A 15,631-nucleotide genomic window follows, 5' to 3' on the forward strand; every position below is an offset into this window, starting at 1 on the left:
GGTTTGATGGAAACAAGTTATCACTCATTTCTTCAAATCTCTAGTTTTAATTTTGCTCTGCACGTTTGGCAAATTTGGTGTGCTTAAGACTGAAGCCTGTTCCAGGCTTTAAGGTTCAACGAGCCAAGTAGCCGTTATCCCTATAGCTAATCCCGCCCCTCTCTTTGTTTGCTTTAATCATTGTACAAGATTCCTTGAAAAAGTCCGTTCATTAGTCTTTGAGCCTTGAATAGGCTAGTTAACTTCGGTAATTGTTTTCCCAGCTGAAAAGATGCTCTTTAAAACTGGCTTAATAAAATACAGACAGTTTTCTGGGCCACCAAGGAGTGCAACACTGGCACGAGATGGGCTGTGTTATTTTTTAATTTGTTTATTTATGTATTTATTTTGCATTCTCTGTTGACATATATTATTTCTTGGCTCTGGTCAGACTATTACTTGCTGAAATTTCAATACCCATGCGATGTACCAATATGAGGAAGCATTTCGTTGACAACCTTTTGTCATGCTCCTTAAAGGCTTTTTATCTCCTTTAACTTGTGAACAGTTTAATGAACTTGGCATAGAAAACAAAGGTATAACCTCCGGCCCTTATTTTTAGCCGGACTTACTTTGTTTCAGGCATTCCTTTCTTTGGCATGTTACCAAGACACTGGATTATTTTAATCGCTTGCCCCCTAGGGTTATTTTAGGCCATTAACTGCTCTGTATTTTTTAAGTTTGTCGTTTTTATTATTTTTGCTGTTGTTGTTGTCATCTGTTCTTTCTTTTAGAAACAAGTTTTCTCCATAATAAACAATAAATTATTTTCTCTATGTTTTTCCACCGTCCAGTGAGAAAAGAATTGTGGTAAAAAGCAATTCCCATTTTCGATGTTCTCGTTTATTTTGTATTCTCTTTAGTTTGAAGAGGAATGATATGCTAATCGTAACCAGGCCCTGAAGGAGTGAACAGTGCGAACATATGGAACACGAAAATGAAAAACAGTGCCCCTCTCATTTCGTCCTTCCGTGCCCAGTCTGTCTGGGCAGTGTTCGAGGAGTTCATTCAATTGTGGGAAATAATTCTTTTCTAGAATTTAACACTTCCTATGGCTATGTGCTAACAATAACAGAAAGGTGCGACTGTTGTTAATCCTAATTTACCGCTGCGAGCGTGGGGAAGAAAAAGGCTTTAGTATTCTGTTGATTAATTCTTTGGAAAGGTCATCACGTTCTTTTCAAACTTAATAAGGGTGATAACCTCGCGCTCTCACGGTCTAGAAATAGAAATACTTATTTAATGAACACGATGACAACCCAGCGAGGCTGAGATGCTGTGATAACGCGATAAAGAAGGATTTCCGTGGATCGCAGTATGAAGTTTTCAACCTGTTTATCGAATGCCAGCCCTGATATTTCATGTCACAATTTTTAAAAGTTGTTTTGGAGTTGCCGATGACAGAGCATGAAAATTTGAAATATTCGACAGTATTATAATCGTGAGGGGAAAATTGTGGAAGGTGTCTGACCAAAGATGTACGATCATGAACGTTCGGCTCACAACGGCGTGAACAGTATGATAATATATCAGTTTATATCTTTGACTAAAGAGCCACTAGATGTTTTTCAATCTTATTTTCAAACTCTCAACGGAGTAATTTTTCTCCTTATGAACACCTTGCTGGTATTTCTTAAATTTGCTTCTCTGTCTAGCAAAAACAGCCCGCATTAGTTTCTATAAGTGTAAGAGCTCTTTTCTGATGGCGAGTGTGAGGAGAAAGGTTAGTGGGTGAGACTGAATTGCGAAGTAGACATCGAAGAAAGCAAATATTTACAGCTGTCATCAGTATATACTTCATTATCACTATATGAAAGTAGATGTTTCCAGTTGTTAAGGTTGATATGAGTAACACTGAAATGTTATACGGGAAAGAAATCATTCGAAAATATCCTAGGTATAAGAGCTGCTCGACAACGTACAATAAATTGCATGTACCCCATACCCATATTACTTTTTCTGTTACGTGAGGACATACTTAGTAAAATGTAAGTGTGTTTTTTTTTCTTTCACACTCATTTGACCACAGAGCGGAAGCCGTTTGCCACATATGTATTTTTCTTGTTTCTGTGTTTTCTTTTCTCTTAATCTAAGGCCTGTACATCCTTCTTATATAGATAATGCCTTGCTAATTGTCAGGTGAATGTAAAGGCTTACTGACTATCGGCTTAAAACTCCATGGCGACCAAGCCAGTGATTATGAACACTCATGAGAGCCGGAATTATGCGGTTGGGAACGTATCGCCAAATTAGGGCACGAAATTCCTTACAGTTCTGCCATGCACAAGATAGTTAAATATTTCTGTTACCAGAACTTCCATCAAAGCGCACGTACGTACCTAAAGTTTCTAGGTCTGAATGATGTCAAAAGCAATTGGTGCAGCCCTGAAAGTATAATGGGATTTGACCGCACTTTATCAATCCAATTGACTTTTCTTGTGTTTACGTGTTCTTTTTTTCTTTTATTACGTCATCGATGACCAAAAATAGATTTGTCTAGGTACCCTAAAAAAAGAGTTAAGAGAAAACGTACCTATTTAGGTAAAGTTTTTAACACCGTCTAATACAGTTAAGTCACAAATCATGCTTCTATACCTTTTAAAAGAATACGAGGCAGCTTATGATAAGGTAATCTACCCCATAACCACGTAACCATGACGCTACCACGGTAACACAAGCAGCGTCCATCAACTATTTTTGTCCACAAGTAATTAAGTAGATCTATTCCAAATTATAGCGACTGCCAAGGGACATTTTCAAAATTATAAGGTGTTGGTGCTTATGGTAGGAAACGCAAGCGAGGAAATGTCTGCACCCCATTAATTTATTGACCAGACAAACCACAAAGATGCAATCACACAATTTAATCTCCTATAACCCGATCAAGAGATGGTCAGCATCCGACAAATTTAGCGGCGGAAAGAACGTGTGGCAGGAGGGCAGCGTCACTAGCTGGCCTTCTTTCTCCATGCTTCACCAATGCTTCTAACAGGCTCAACATGCCATGCAGCTTTCGTGGTTCAATTCATGTCGCAGCTTAGAAGGCGTTTGCAGCAGGAATGTTCATGTCAGCGTAGACGTTTGCCATCATGGTGTAGGCACAGGTAACACAATCTGAAGGAAAAAACCCTGAAATGTTAGTACAGAGGGTTTATGACCTCCCCAACTAATACTGAGTGTGCGGCGGAAACTGGTAAAGCACGATAATCGTTTTGGCCGACAGTATAGTCATTAGTTACTAAGCTGAATTTAGGATATTGAGAAACGTGGTGACACCCTCTTGTGAACATATTTACGCCGTATGACGTCCTAAGATTCTAAAATCCTGTATAAGACTCGTGATAACGCACTGTTGGTGGATATACACGTAGGAGTTGTGTCGGAGTGGCACGTCTTGGATACCACCCGCACTTTCCAGACAAGGAAGTCTAAAGAAATATTGCTGTGCTTAAATTCAAAGTGGGAAGAGGTTTTCTACACAACAACAGATTAGCTACCCGCCTCCTAAAAGCGGTAAATTAAACTTCGAAGGAATTTTAAGCTTTCATGGCATTCTCTGCCAAACCAGCGCTAAGATACCTCCTTCACTAAACAATGTTGTAATCTCAATCCACCGTGGGAAAATTAGGCTTTCCGTGCGAGAGGCAGTCCCAAACGATCGAGTTGCATGTTTTACGTTTATTAGGCTGCCACACTTATCCTTAGAGAAAAATGAGAACAAAGCCGGCAGATTAGTTACCTAACTGTTCAACACTATCGCGACACGCCTTGCCTATATTTACTGTTGACTCTATTTCCAAGCAGTCCATTTCAATTTAGTTTATCGATTATTTCTTTAGCAGACATTCTCAGTCAAACCCTCCAATACGCCATGATATCAGTTACAAAACTTTAACAGTCGCGATCTTGAACAAAACGAATGAAACGTAACCTTAGTCAAGAAAGAGTGGCATGAGAGCGCATTTTTCAACGCCAAATATAGTCATAAATTGTTACTAATAATCCATTTTTCGTACGGAAACACCGAATGTGTTCGAGTACTTTGTACTCGTATTTTGGCAGTAGCCCTTGTTGAATTTAAGGGTTTGGTCACGCGATTCTTAGACATGTCAGGTTCAGGACTATTTTCCAAATGCTCTAAAATAGGACTCCATTCTAGTTATAGCGAATAGTATTTTGAAAGTGTTGCAAAACTTAATAAATTGATTAATAACGGATTGTCATGTCCAACAAAAACAAAGGCCGAACTTAAAACAACTCGTTTTGTTTGACTTAAAACGTTGCCCTGAATTCCGCTTGTGTTGTTTATGGTTGCTAGTATTCCATCATAAAATAGTCATTCGTTTCGTTTGTTGTTTGTCTCTCACCTGCAACTTAGCAATCTGAAGACTACATCATGAACCAAGCGACAAAGACTTAACTCCACAAATTACCAACCAAAAAGAACCTAATAACATTTATAGTAAACAAACGTCCTAGCTCAGACATGGTACGCTAAACATCTGAGTGGCTTTAAACATCCCCTGCCAGACGAACTGGCTCGATTGTGTTTCTGCATTTACTCTTCTGCATCAAGATGGATTGTTTATCAGCACATTACAAAAGGGCGAGAAATCCAACGAACAGCAGCAAAATTTGACTTGTTAAAAACGAAAGAAATATCTGTTTTTGTGAAACAGAGCCTCCTGGCCAATTCATACTGGGCAACAACAGTAGTGTAGAGACGTCAGATCCTTCACGGACCCTCCCCTTGAAAACGGGGCGAACACTGAGTTGTCGTAAGGCAAAGAGCAACAAAATACCTTTCAGTTAGAGAAGCTACGTTCGTAGGAGCCACCTCATTGCAATATCTACGGCGACCTTGTCACAAACAAACCTTAAATACGAATACTACTTCAATACAGAAATCAGCCTATCACCATAGGCTGCAGACAACAAATGATCCTTCAGTGGCCTATTTACATCACTTACATGCAATGAAGATCGATGGAAACCGTGGCAAGAACAGTCAACCGAAAAACTGATACTCGTGGAAAGACTGACGAGTTTTGACTTTGCAAAGTATGCAGGTCCATACCCAAATGTTAAGCGTACGACGGCGACGCGATTCATGTGCGGCCTGCTGCATGAGGTGGCCTCAGTAAAGAGGCGTGGATTTCAATCCAGATGTTGAGAGTTACCGCCTGTTGGCCATCAGGCACCTACCATGTTTAGCACTTAAGGTCGAGTGAAGCCCTTCCTTAATCATAGAATTGTGGAATTGAAACAAATGTCGAATAAATGCCTTCCGGCAGCTGTCTCCACAGAGAAGCTGAGAGATGATGTTACATATTCCGCTATATACTAAAACCAAGAGGTGAATGGAAGGAGAAATCTCCCATTCAGCCGTTGACCCGAAGACCAGTGGCCTAGACGACTTTCATTTTTCTAAATCCTTCTAACGCATCCTAAGTAGGCTGTATTATGTAGTATTTCCTTGATTAGAGAAAGGCTAGACGACTGCTGAGCAGGGCACAGTCATCTTACCGACGGTGCATAAACTTTACCTTTGAAATAATTCTAAAGCTATAAGAGTTACTGACTACTGAAATCCGGCAATATGCAGTGGACGTGATTACCTCAATAACAAAAGCAGTGTGATAATTTTAGGCAAAAGGAGTTTCAGTGTAGATTTTGATATTAACAAAATACTTCCCAAAAGAATACTCTTAAACTATTTCTTGATGTTGTCGATGCTTTTCAAGAAAACGTACCCTAAACGATAAAAGTGATACTTCAAATTTGTAATTGCACAGTTTAGATCATTCCAATGATGATCGAGCGGTCGTTTTAGTTCAGACAGTCAGTGTGCTTGTTGTAAAAGAACTGAAGGAGTTAACAAGCTGTCCTCGGGACGCTTCTTGTCAAATTTGGAAATGTAGGGATGTTGATTTACTCATAAAATCTCAACATTATTCGTGAACCTCGTGCAGCTAAAGAACAACATTACTCGCCCATGAAGAGGTTTCTAATTGAGCAAATCGTCGTGGCAGAGTACTTACGCGAAAGCTACTCTTTTTTCAAATGTTAAATTTGCCCACGGCCAGTACTCCGTGTGTTTTGCTACTCTCGCATCACTGATACAGTATAGAACATCGGCGTGACAAGCTTTTCTCTCTAAGAAACGTTCTCAGTACTACGGCTTTGTCCTCTGGGTTACTCTCATCGTGCTCAGTTCTCGTCATCCATATTTATTATCGTAAGTAAATGGCAATTCAAACCCGCGAGTTTGTTTGAAAACTGAGTTTAAAAATGACCTTCATTGGGCAAGCATCCTTCCGTGAGGAATAGTGTTGTGAAAACATATTATACATATATGCACCGGCCACATACATGGGAACACCAGCATTGACGAGCTTCAAGGAAAACGCAGAAGTGTTTCTTGACGAGCCAGTCACTGTGATTGATTTGAAAACACTTGCGATGAAAGATTTTTCGAATGTCCCGGATTTTTCCTTTATTTTGTTTTACAGTTGAAAAATTTCAACGAGGGCCTGAAAGCATTCTCTTCATAGAGCTTTAAATTTTAAAAATTATTGCTAAATTCAGTAGTTTCTCCCGGCTTAGCACATTGTATTGTAATAAAAACATAATAATAAATATAATGTAAAAACAATTGCATTTATTTATTGAACTGATCGGTCATCCAGCAAGGGCCCTTGTGTACGTGTGGGAAACACGCTGCATAAAACACATGATGTACCTTCCAGAACTAGGTCACATTGTTGTCTTTAACGAAACACTGATTTCTACAGAAACAGGAAGGAAAGCATTATAAGCTTTAGTTCCTTTATTGCGTCACCCACCAAACGGAGTGTCACCAACTCAACGGCTATCATCTATTATCTTTCGAACTCACCAAATAATCATTTCTCAATATTACGTAACCAATCTTAAGGATTAAATGAAGATTTCCTATCAGGAAAATTAGATGAAAGACTTTCAATATTGAAATAAACTTCATCGTTATATGATACTATTGATATGGTACTGACCGATCAATGTAGCTAAATCTTTGCGGGCTCGTCACGGGCGGTTCACATCACGCGGCTTTGAAAACATAGTACGATTGATAAATAAACAGCTTAATTGAGCGATGATAGACAACGAATAGCTGTCTGTCCATTTGGAAACATATGGTGATAGTTTACACCAACGCTTTAGGCGAGGATAGCCATTTTCAAAACATATCACTTTAAGATTTGCGGTACAAATCACATTGCTTCATAGATTTTCCTTGGTAAAAGGCAGTTGAGTGGTATGGTTTAAAGACGACTTCCTGTTCTTGCGTTTTTAAGCCATCTACTTTTACCTGAAGGATTCTTCTGAAAGCAGACTTGTTCGTCACAATCGCTTGCCTCCGTTGTGCATGTCGTGAGCGCAAATTTAGCTAGACTTGAAACCTTATACTCATTGAAATAATGAGTTCCTATTCATGTTAATGCGACACTTATCTAGATTCTTATCAGTATATTAAGCTAATTAAGTGTATGGTGTGAATGGTGTCTGGTTTCATGTACGCCAAGATTGGTTTAACACAGGTCAAGAGGGACGTGTGACTTTTCTGCTGTGGAGGATTACTCAGCCCTTTTACAGACCTGCATAGATCCGTCGAAAAATCCAAAGAATGTGCTTTTGAGTGAGCGCGTTTCCTTCAAGAATAACGCTTGATAAAGGCCATCGATCTGGAGGAACAATGTCAACTCAGGAAGTTGAGCAATTTCAGTCTTTCCCACAAATCCAGATGTGTCGAGTTGCTACTGCTATCGGATGAAGATCTTTGTTCTCATCATCACGGAATAAATGAAATGTTTCTTTGTCTTAAATAGCTAACCTAATCAAAAGCTTTTCAAATGCACTGGATGGATTTCGTCGGCGTCTCTGTGCTTTCTTCGGCTCTGATAGTAAATACTCATCAGCGTGGGAAAATAAGTTAGCCTTGTCAACAGCCATTCCTCTCTCAACGGTAACACGCACTTTTGTTTAAAGCAAAGCAATTTTAGCATTTCCAATAGTGTCGGAATAGTGGTGCCTCGTTGATATCTTATTGTTAATAGGTTGGTAGTTCGTGCCGTAGATAAATTTTTAAACTAAAGCTCGTTTTGTTAGAGAGCAATTTGTAATGATCTACCTTCATTATTTCAAGGGAAAAGGACAGAGAAAAAAAATTATAGGGCGGCCTGTTTTGTGTTTAACTTAGAATGCATAAATTGATGGGTGTATCGGCCAAAAGCTCTGAATTGCGCCGATCTCTCGCTATCTTAAATAAATAAACCGATCTGGGGGTGCTACCAATTTCCGTCAACTATCATACCAAACAAACAAACGTTTAAACAGTGTAAAGTGGTTATCTTTAACGAAGGTCAGCGTTAGTAACATGAACACCACGCTACCAGTCTTACATTCAAAAAATCTTGATAATTTCAGAGGAACTCGACTTTTTCCGCAGCTGGTTTTGAAGGCCGCTGTTGAGAATTGATCTTCAGTTTAAGAGCCGTGAAATATTGGATAGACAAGATTGTCAGCTTTTAGATTCGGTGCTATTATCTTTCATCAAAAGAGGAGAGGTCTAACCTTGCCTCTCAGCCCCGCTTAACACAAACCTTTCTTAACTTTTCTTTTCCTGGTGCGGCTGCAAGCTATCCTAGAAAAGCTGCCCTTGTTTTTGTTGGTTAAGGACCAAAACAAGCAAGACCACAAAATATGACGGTCATGATTTTTTTCGTTGTTGTTGTTGTTGTTGTTGTTGTTGTTGTTGCTGTTGTAAAACACTAGATGTATTTAGCAAATTTATAATTATTTTGCAAATTAAAGGCTCCTGCAAAACTTTTTTCTTTTACTTGGAGAACAAGCTCCCGACAGTATAACCAAGGAGGTGTTCTTTCCTATTATTTATTTATTTATTTATTTATTTATTTATTTATTATCGCAACTCTAAATTCAATAATACGTTCCGTATGTGCATGTGACGTGTTGAGTATCATAATGAGTGGCATTTGACGTTCTATTTTGGGACAAGGTCTCGTCCCAGTGCCTTCCCCTAAAAGAATTGACAAATACCTAGGCTGTCATCAAAGTATTAATTGCTGTTTATTGCCTGTTTGCCAAAGAACTTAGCAGCTTGCGTGAATCGGGTGCGACAAACGAACGCAGCGTCTGTGAAGTATACAACAAGTCGTAATGGAGTCTTCACCTCCACTCTCGCTGAAGGCTAATGCTTTTTCCATAGCTTCTCTGATGTCTTCCAGAGATGATCGAAGCGATTTTGGTAAGTGCTCAAAACCGTTGCTGGTATTTTAACACACTTATCAGCTAAGTCATCCGTTTTGAGATTTTCACAAAGTGGCGCAAATTTTTGAGCGTGTTGGACGTACCGTACTAAGAATCCCTCAAAACAAAGCATACTGAGCTCGTTATTGTGTTACAAATCATAATTTGTATTCTGTCATTTAGACCCAAGAGAGTCTCCGAAGGACAGAGAGAGCGCTTCCGAAGACGAAAGCGCCCAGCCACCACCGGCCAAAAGGATGAAATCCTTGTCAAGTGAAGTAGCCACCGACGACGAAGACGGCGGCGAAGTGTTCGAAAACCCGTTCAAGGACGAGTTGAAGAACATAACTGTGGAATTGGAAGGGAAAGAGCTATGGGAACGATTCAGTGAACTAGGAACTGAAATGATCATCACCAAGGCTGGAAGGTGAAACATCCACTGTTGGAATGTTAAATGTACTAACCTGGAAAAAAGCGGCGTTTACGTTGTGCCACCAACTGATCCATGCGCTAACCGCTAATAAATCGGTGCCGGAAGTCAAAGTTGTTAAAAAAGATAAGAGCTGTTTTGTAAACAGCTTCTTTACTTTCGCACAAACAGACAACATTTTGCCATTAACGTTTCTCACGGGTGTGAATTAGCTCATTCACGCAAACAAACTACTGAACCTAAAGTTATGATTTGACACCTGATAAGTGATGTAAGTCACAATCTCGATGATTTAATTTGCCAGACACGTAACTTTACGGACTTTATGTAAATAACTATCTATATTATCCTGCCAGGTAATTTGAAGTTTGCCCCTTTGCTTGCAGGCGAATGTTTCCCACACTAAGAATATCCGTAAACGGCGTCAACCCTAAAGCAAATTACATGGTCCTAATGGATATTGTGCCTGTTGACGACAAACGCTACAGATACGCCTACCACCGTTCAACATGGCTTGTGGCTGGTAAGGCTGATCCACCAGCTCCTGTTAGACTTTATATGCATCCAGATTCACCTTTTACAGGCGAGCAGCTGTTAAAGCAGATCATATCGTTCGAGAAAGTAAAACTGACCAACAACGACGGCGACCGTAATGGGCATGTAAGTTCTAAACGGTATCACTTTCTGCATTATATCTGCCGTTAAGTTTGACTAAGACATTCGTTGTAAAATAGCCAGAGATCAAATTCGTATTCTTTATTTACTACGTTTCCCGTTTGCAGCGTCCACGAGAAAGCAATTGTAGTTTCCTAACATCCTCACCATTCTTATGCCATGAGATCTATTTCAAAGAAACAACTAGATTCCAGCTACATTTATGCGCCAGAAACTTGATCGATTGACCCAAGTTTGCTGTGTCTGTCGTTTCCTCCTAGGAGATTGGGAAAACACGCCACTGAATGAAATGACGTTTTCTTCATAACTCAGCTCTCTATCCTTCCATAAAGCGTCTTAATGATATCTTATGGTTTCAAACCTTGCAGCTTATTCTAAATTCCATGCATAAATACCAGCCAAGAGTGCATATCATTCGTAAACGTGACCACACAGCTTCTGTAATCAATCTCAAGTCCGAGGAGATGAAAACATTCACCTTTCCAGAGACGAATTTCATCGGAGTAACAGCGTACCAAAATCAACTGGTAAGTCATCGGAAGCGAACTGTTCCATTCAATCCTACGTTTCTTTCATTTCGCAAAATTCACCTTATTCGAATCTCAAGCTGTTCGAATCTACTTGAACAACAGACAAACCTTGGAATAACAAAATGTTTTTTACCTGCTTTCATTTTAATTAAATTATCATTTAATTAGGAAAAGCGCATGCAACATCGACAACTACAGTCTTTGATCCTTCTCTCTTAGCTATCTACCCTGAAACGCAAATGCCATCGCCTAACTGAAGGGAATTAATAGTATTAGTGTGCTTGTCAACAACAAACCAAAACAGGTTTTTTTTTTCATGAAACGCTGTGAACTTACAACCCAAGCTTTTTCCCACCATAAGATGTAATTTTCGATGTGGAAAAAAAATGACAGAGCTGGATCGTGATCGGAAATATGTTCAAATTAAATCTAGAAAACTAAGAAACGGATATGGTCTCCTTGCACATTTGCAAGCCTTTTTTCAGTCATCGCTGTCAATTTCTTTTCGCGTGATCCTTACCTAATGATATGTTTGATAACTACTAGAGTTCCGTCTTTAATTTTCCGTTCTGTAGATCACACGATTAAAAATAGACAGCAATCCATTTGCCAAAGGTTTCCGGGACTCAGCACGTCTTATTCCAGTAGAAAGGTGGGTGGAACTTTGGTCAGACAAACAAAAGCTGAGTTTGTCAACTGAGTACCTATGCTATTGTTCTCTAGACTGGAGTAATTCAAATTGTGGTTAGATGTTTCTGTTCAATTGAAGATTATGTTATCCTTAGTCTAGAAAACACATAACAGACCGGATGAAGAAAACTTTTGAAAATGTCTATTACCGTTCCCACTACTGGAAGCAGTACTTTCAATTACATTCCTAGTTTTCTTCCAAACAGTTTTTTTCTGACACAGCTTTTGTCTCCTTCTCCTTCTTCTATTTCTACCGTGAAATGACAAGTGTCATCAGAAAACGTATTCCTTTGAGACTGCGGAATGATGCATAGCATTCTGCGAAATATAAAATAATACTGTTCTCTTCACTTCGACGATGATGAACCAAAGTACCTTAGAATAACGCTCCTCCAGGGCTATCGTAAACCGCCTACCCAAAGCAACAACTAAAAATGGTTATTTTCTGTTCTTTTTTAGAGATTCCTTTCACGACAGCCATCCGCATGCAATGATCCCAGACCCGATGTACACTTCTGTTCCCTTCCCTCTTATGCCACAGTTGGGTGTTAACAACAGATACCAGTTACCCAAGATGGGTTGCAGATCGCAGGACAAGGCGTCTTTCTTTCAATCAGGTAACTTTTGATATGTAAAATAAACAAAGTGTTTGGGAAGACCAGACCCAATACATGTGGAAAAATGTCCGTTTACCAAACAGAGAAAGCAAACATAATGGAAAAGAATCTACATCACACAAAAACATAACGAACAACAAAATTAGGAGTTTATTCATATTACCCTAATGGGTGGCATCTAAAAATTAATCGATTCTTACCACAATCTACTTATAACGACTTCTTCTGCACTGCTCGTGCAACTCAATAAAAAAAATTAACTAGAAACATTGAAATTTTTGATAGAACAAATTCTTTGATATAGACTCTGACTCGTGCTCGTGATACAAGAGAAGAAATGGTTTCTACTCTTGAAGTTGACATTTTCTTGTCAAGGATTGATCTTGTCTAGAAATATTTTTAGTTGCTTCATGTAAGTATAAGATAGGTAAAAATGTTTGGACTGATAAAGGAAAAAGCGCCTTTGGAACTTAAACCCGTGATACCCGCAAGGCAAATCCCTACAAAACCACACTTCTTGAAAGTGACGATTGTCACAATCGTTGTCGATAATTGGTCCTTTGTATTTCAAGCTGCATAGACAGTTCTTTCTGTGGTGGAAAACTGTAATTTACAAAACATCAGTTCACTTTGTAGCAGTTTACTTGTTGCTCCAATAGTTAAGTAATGTCACAATTACTTTTGTTGCCTGGTTTGCATTCTCCTCTTCATAGCCATTTTTTTCGTTTAGTAGATCTCGGAAATCCTGCGGGCGAATTTTGCTTTCGGAATAGTTCATGATTGCTTATAGTAAGGATGGATACTGTTATTTCTGGCAGTTGTAATTTCATGAAAACAAATTGGTTAATTTGAAAATTTTATGAAGAGTACTCCTCATATAAGCATTTGCACTGTGCGATGAAAATTCTGGAAAGTTCCTAAGTCGGAGAAAGCATCGGATCCACTCCTAGTTCAGTTCATCGACACCCAGACAAATTTATTTGAATGAAACCTAATACTAGATTCAATTTGCTCAAGAATAGTGGGTCTTTATTCCTTTATAAACCTTTTTGTCGTCTTGTTTGATGGGAGAATTGCATCGGAGCTCTTTATTTTTCTTTCCGTCAAAATTTTCCTGTTAACTCGTATTCAAAGAAATCTAACTGGATACCCGAGAGCTGTGGTTTTATGAAGAACGGCATTAAAAATACATTCCACTGGTCTGGCGTCTAATTTTGGCTACCCGCTTTTATAGGTTGCACCTTCAATAACTTCTAAAAACGTCTTGTGATTTCCTGCTTAGTCCTTTTTTTTAAATTTATGTCCTTTACAATCGTTTATTCAAGGTTGTCTTCCACCACCATCACCAGCTATTCCAAGGGTACCATTTACGGGAGTTCTGAGCGCGTTTCGCCAGCAGAGCTTACCTAATTTACTATCACCGACATTTGCTTCACCCAAGCCTATTGGAACACTGGAGGTACCTCCCCATCCACCTTACAGCGTTCACGGAGAGTTCCCTAGCTCAACATTGCCGTTCTTCTGAGCTCTCAGGCTTCTAAACTGTGTAAAGTCTGGATAAACTGTCGAGTGTTCATAACGATGGGGAAGCTTTACATAGATACCACCCTCATGTCGAGAGGCACATGCAAAGAATAACGTCATCTCTGTCTCTGGCTCTGGGCCCATGTTTAAGCACAACGATTTTCGCGCCCTTGCTTCACCTTCCTTCTCCATCTTTCTTCTGGTATTTAATAAAGAAACGTTCCACTGAACACCTAAGTTAAAGACCTTTTAGGTGGATTTAAAAAAAGCAAGCCCGGATTTTAGCCATATTCGTTGTAAAATAAGAAGCATTTGACCACCCACTATGTACGATAATTTAAGTATATTTCTCGTTTTATATCTTAGTGGTAGCCATTAAGGCGCAATTTTAAATTAAACTTCATTGTGGAGAAGAATTAAATAACGAGTTCACAAACTGCGAATAGTTCTAACTGCCATCCTAACGTTGTTTACTATATTTCGTAGGGAAATTTCGCGGTTAACGTGAAGAGTTTATTTTACAATTTTGCACATCTGTTTTCTTCTTTCTGTATAAAGCTAAAGGTTTTCACGAAATCTGACATACTTCATTGCCTCGTGTTTGTAATTCAAATATACAAGTAAAAAGTCCTCGTTTTGAGCAGATAGCGGTAGGTCTTATAGACCAGTTTAATTAACAACTTTGGATATCTTTCTTTTATATTTTTAAATTGTACTTTTTACACTTCCCTTTGTGTTACAGACGATTTCCATCTCTATTACATTAAAGATTTTAAAAATGATATTTAATTAAAGTAAATAACTAAAGAATTGGATCAACCACCTTTCTATCTTTTTGTCTGTATGTTCTTAACTTCTTCTATTCTAAGTTACATATTTATTACCAGTATTTGATATATATTTTAAAATTTTTAATTCCAAATGAAGAAATGTAAAAGGAAAGACAAAACTTTCACCATTCGCAAGCAGGTAATTTAAATGGTGCACACCAATTAAAGTATTTGTTCTCCTGTTGATGAGTTTGATGTACGTTGTTTAAGTCTGTTAGCGCAGTTAAAATCTTTGAATTTAGGAACCAAAGATGAATTGCCCAACGTACGAGAAAATAAATTTCAGATTGGGCCCTAAGATTTGATGCCCTTTCAGGATGAGCTTAAAAAAATCGTATGGCGTTTAAAAGTTTCTCTCGCCTGCAAGATCTTTTCATTGTCTTTGACCAAAGAAGAGCTCCACCAAGTTAACAGATAGAATTTAATTGGACTTGAGATACATCACCCTTAACTTACAGTAGAACTTCATGGGTGCTCTTAGCTAGAAAAAATATCAACATGCAAAGTTTAGAGTCAACCAAAATAAACTGTATTTGTAATGTATCAATCCGAAATAGAAAAAAGAAAGTTTCCTGTCCAATATTACCTAATTATAAGAACGTCGTGGTCTACAGACCCAAGACTGACGACCGATGTTGCTTTGTCGAATTTTTCGCGCATCAATCGAATCCGACCGCACAAACAAAACTACTGCATTATATCAATCCCAGCGCTAAGGTATATTCTACAAACTATGTCAGGCCTCAGCCATATTCCTACTGGATTCGCGATGGCCTTCTTTTTGCCTTTGCGAATTTTCGTGCCCAAGCATTTCAAGCATTTTGCATTCTTATCTTGCAATCTATATTTGATCCTTTTTTTAAAGGCGCAAAAAGTGTTTTATTTCTCGAAGTGCTACCAACAGAACGCCTAGTCGGACACGACAAGAGAGTCGAGAAATTTATATTCCAAAAAATTCGCCAATGGATGGCTATGATTACACGCCAA

The 15,631-nt window shown here is 38.7% G+C and overlaps 1 protein-coding gene across 4 annotated transcripts; it reads left to right on the forward strand.

Moving 5' to 3' along the window:
• LOC145498725 (T-box transcription factor TBX20-like) lies at positions 1 to 15,334 on the forward strand. 4 transcript variants are annotated; one of them, XM_081478646.1, is made up of 8 exons: positions 7,685 to 8,044; positions 9,189 to 9,346; positions 9,532 to 9,775; positions 10,165 to 10,438; positions 10,822 to 10,980; positions 11,559 to 11,635; positions 12,133 to 12,290; positions 13,616 to 15,334. In XM_081478646.1, the coding sequence occupies exons 2-8, from the start codon at positions 9,259 to 9,261 to the stop codon at positions 13,813 to 13,815; spliced, it is 1,200 nt and encodes a 399-aa protein (XP_081334772.1). In that variant the 5' UTR covers positions 7,685 to 8,044; positions 9,189 to 9,258; the 3' UTR covers positions 13,816 to 15,334. The 4 variants fall into 4 exon arrangements, with proteins under 4 accessions (XP_081334771.1, XP_081334772.1, XP_081334773.1 ...); XM_081478647.1 differs by having other exon boundaries at positions 9,308 to 9,346; XM_081478645.1 differs by lacking the exons at positions 7,685 to 8,044; positions 9,189 to 9,346 and adding an exon at positions 1 to 3,143.
• The last annotated feature ends 297 nt before the right edge of the window (positions 15,335 to 15,631 follow it).

The sequence above is a fragment of the Orbicella franksi genome, chromosome 9, assembly GCF_964199315.1.
Source record: "Orbicella franksi chromosome 9, jaOrbFran1.1, whole genome shotgun sequence".
Taxonomy (NCBI): Eukaryota; Metazoa; Cnidaria; class Anthozoa; order Scleractinia; family Merulinidae; genus Orbicella; species Orbicella franksi.

Excerpts from the sequence above, each read along its gene's own strand:
- LOC145498725 (XM_081478645.1), top strand. The coding sequence starts at position 3,044 with ATGCAGCTTTCGTGGTTCAATTCATGTCGCAGCTTAGAAGGCGTTTGC. Across the intron at positions 3,144-9,531 it reads CCATCATGGTGTAGGCACAG|ACCCAAGAGAGTCTCCGAAG; the intron begins GTAACACAATCT and ends TCTGTCATTTAG. Across the intron at positions 10,981-11,558 it reads CAGCGTACCAAAATCAACTG|ATCACACGATTAAAAATAGA; the intron begins GTAAGTCATCGG and ends TCCGTTCTGTAG.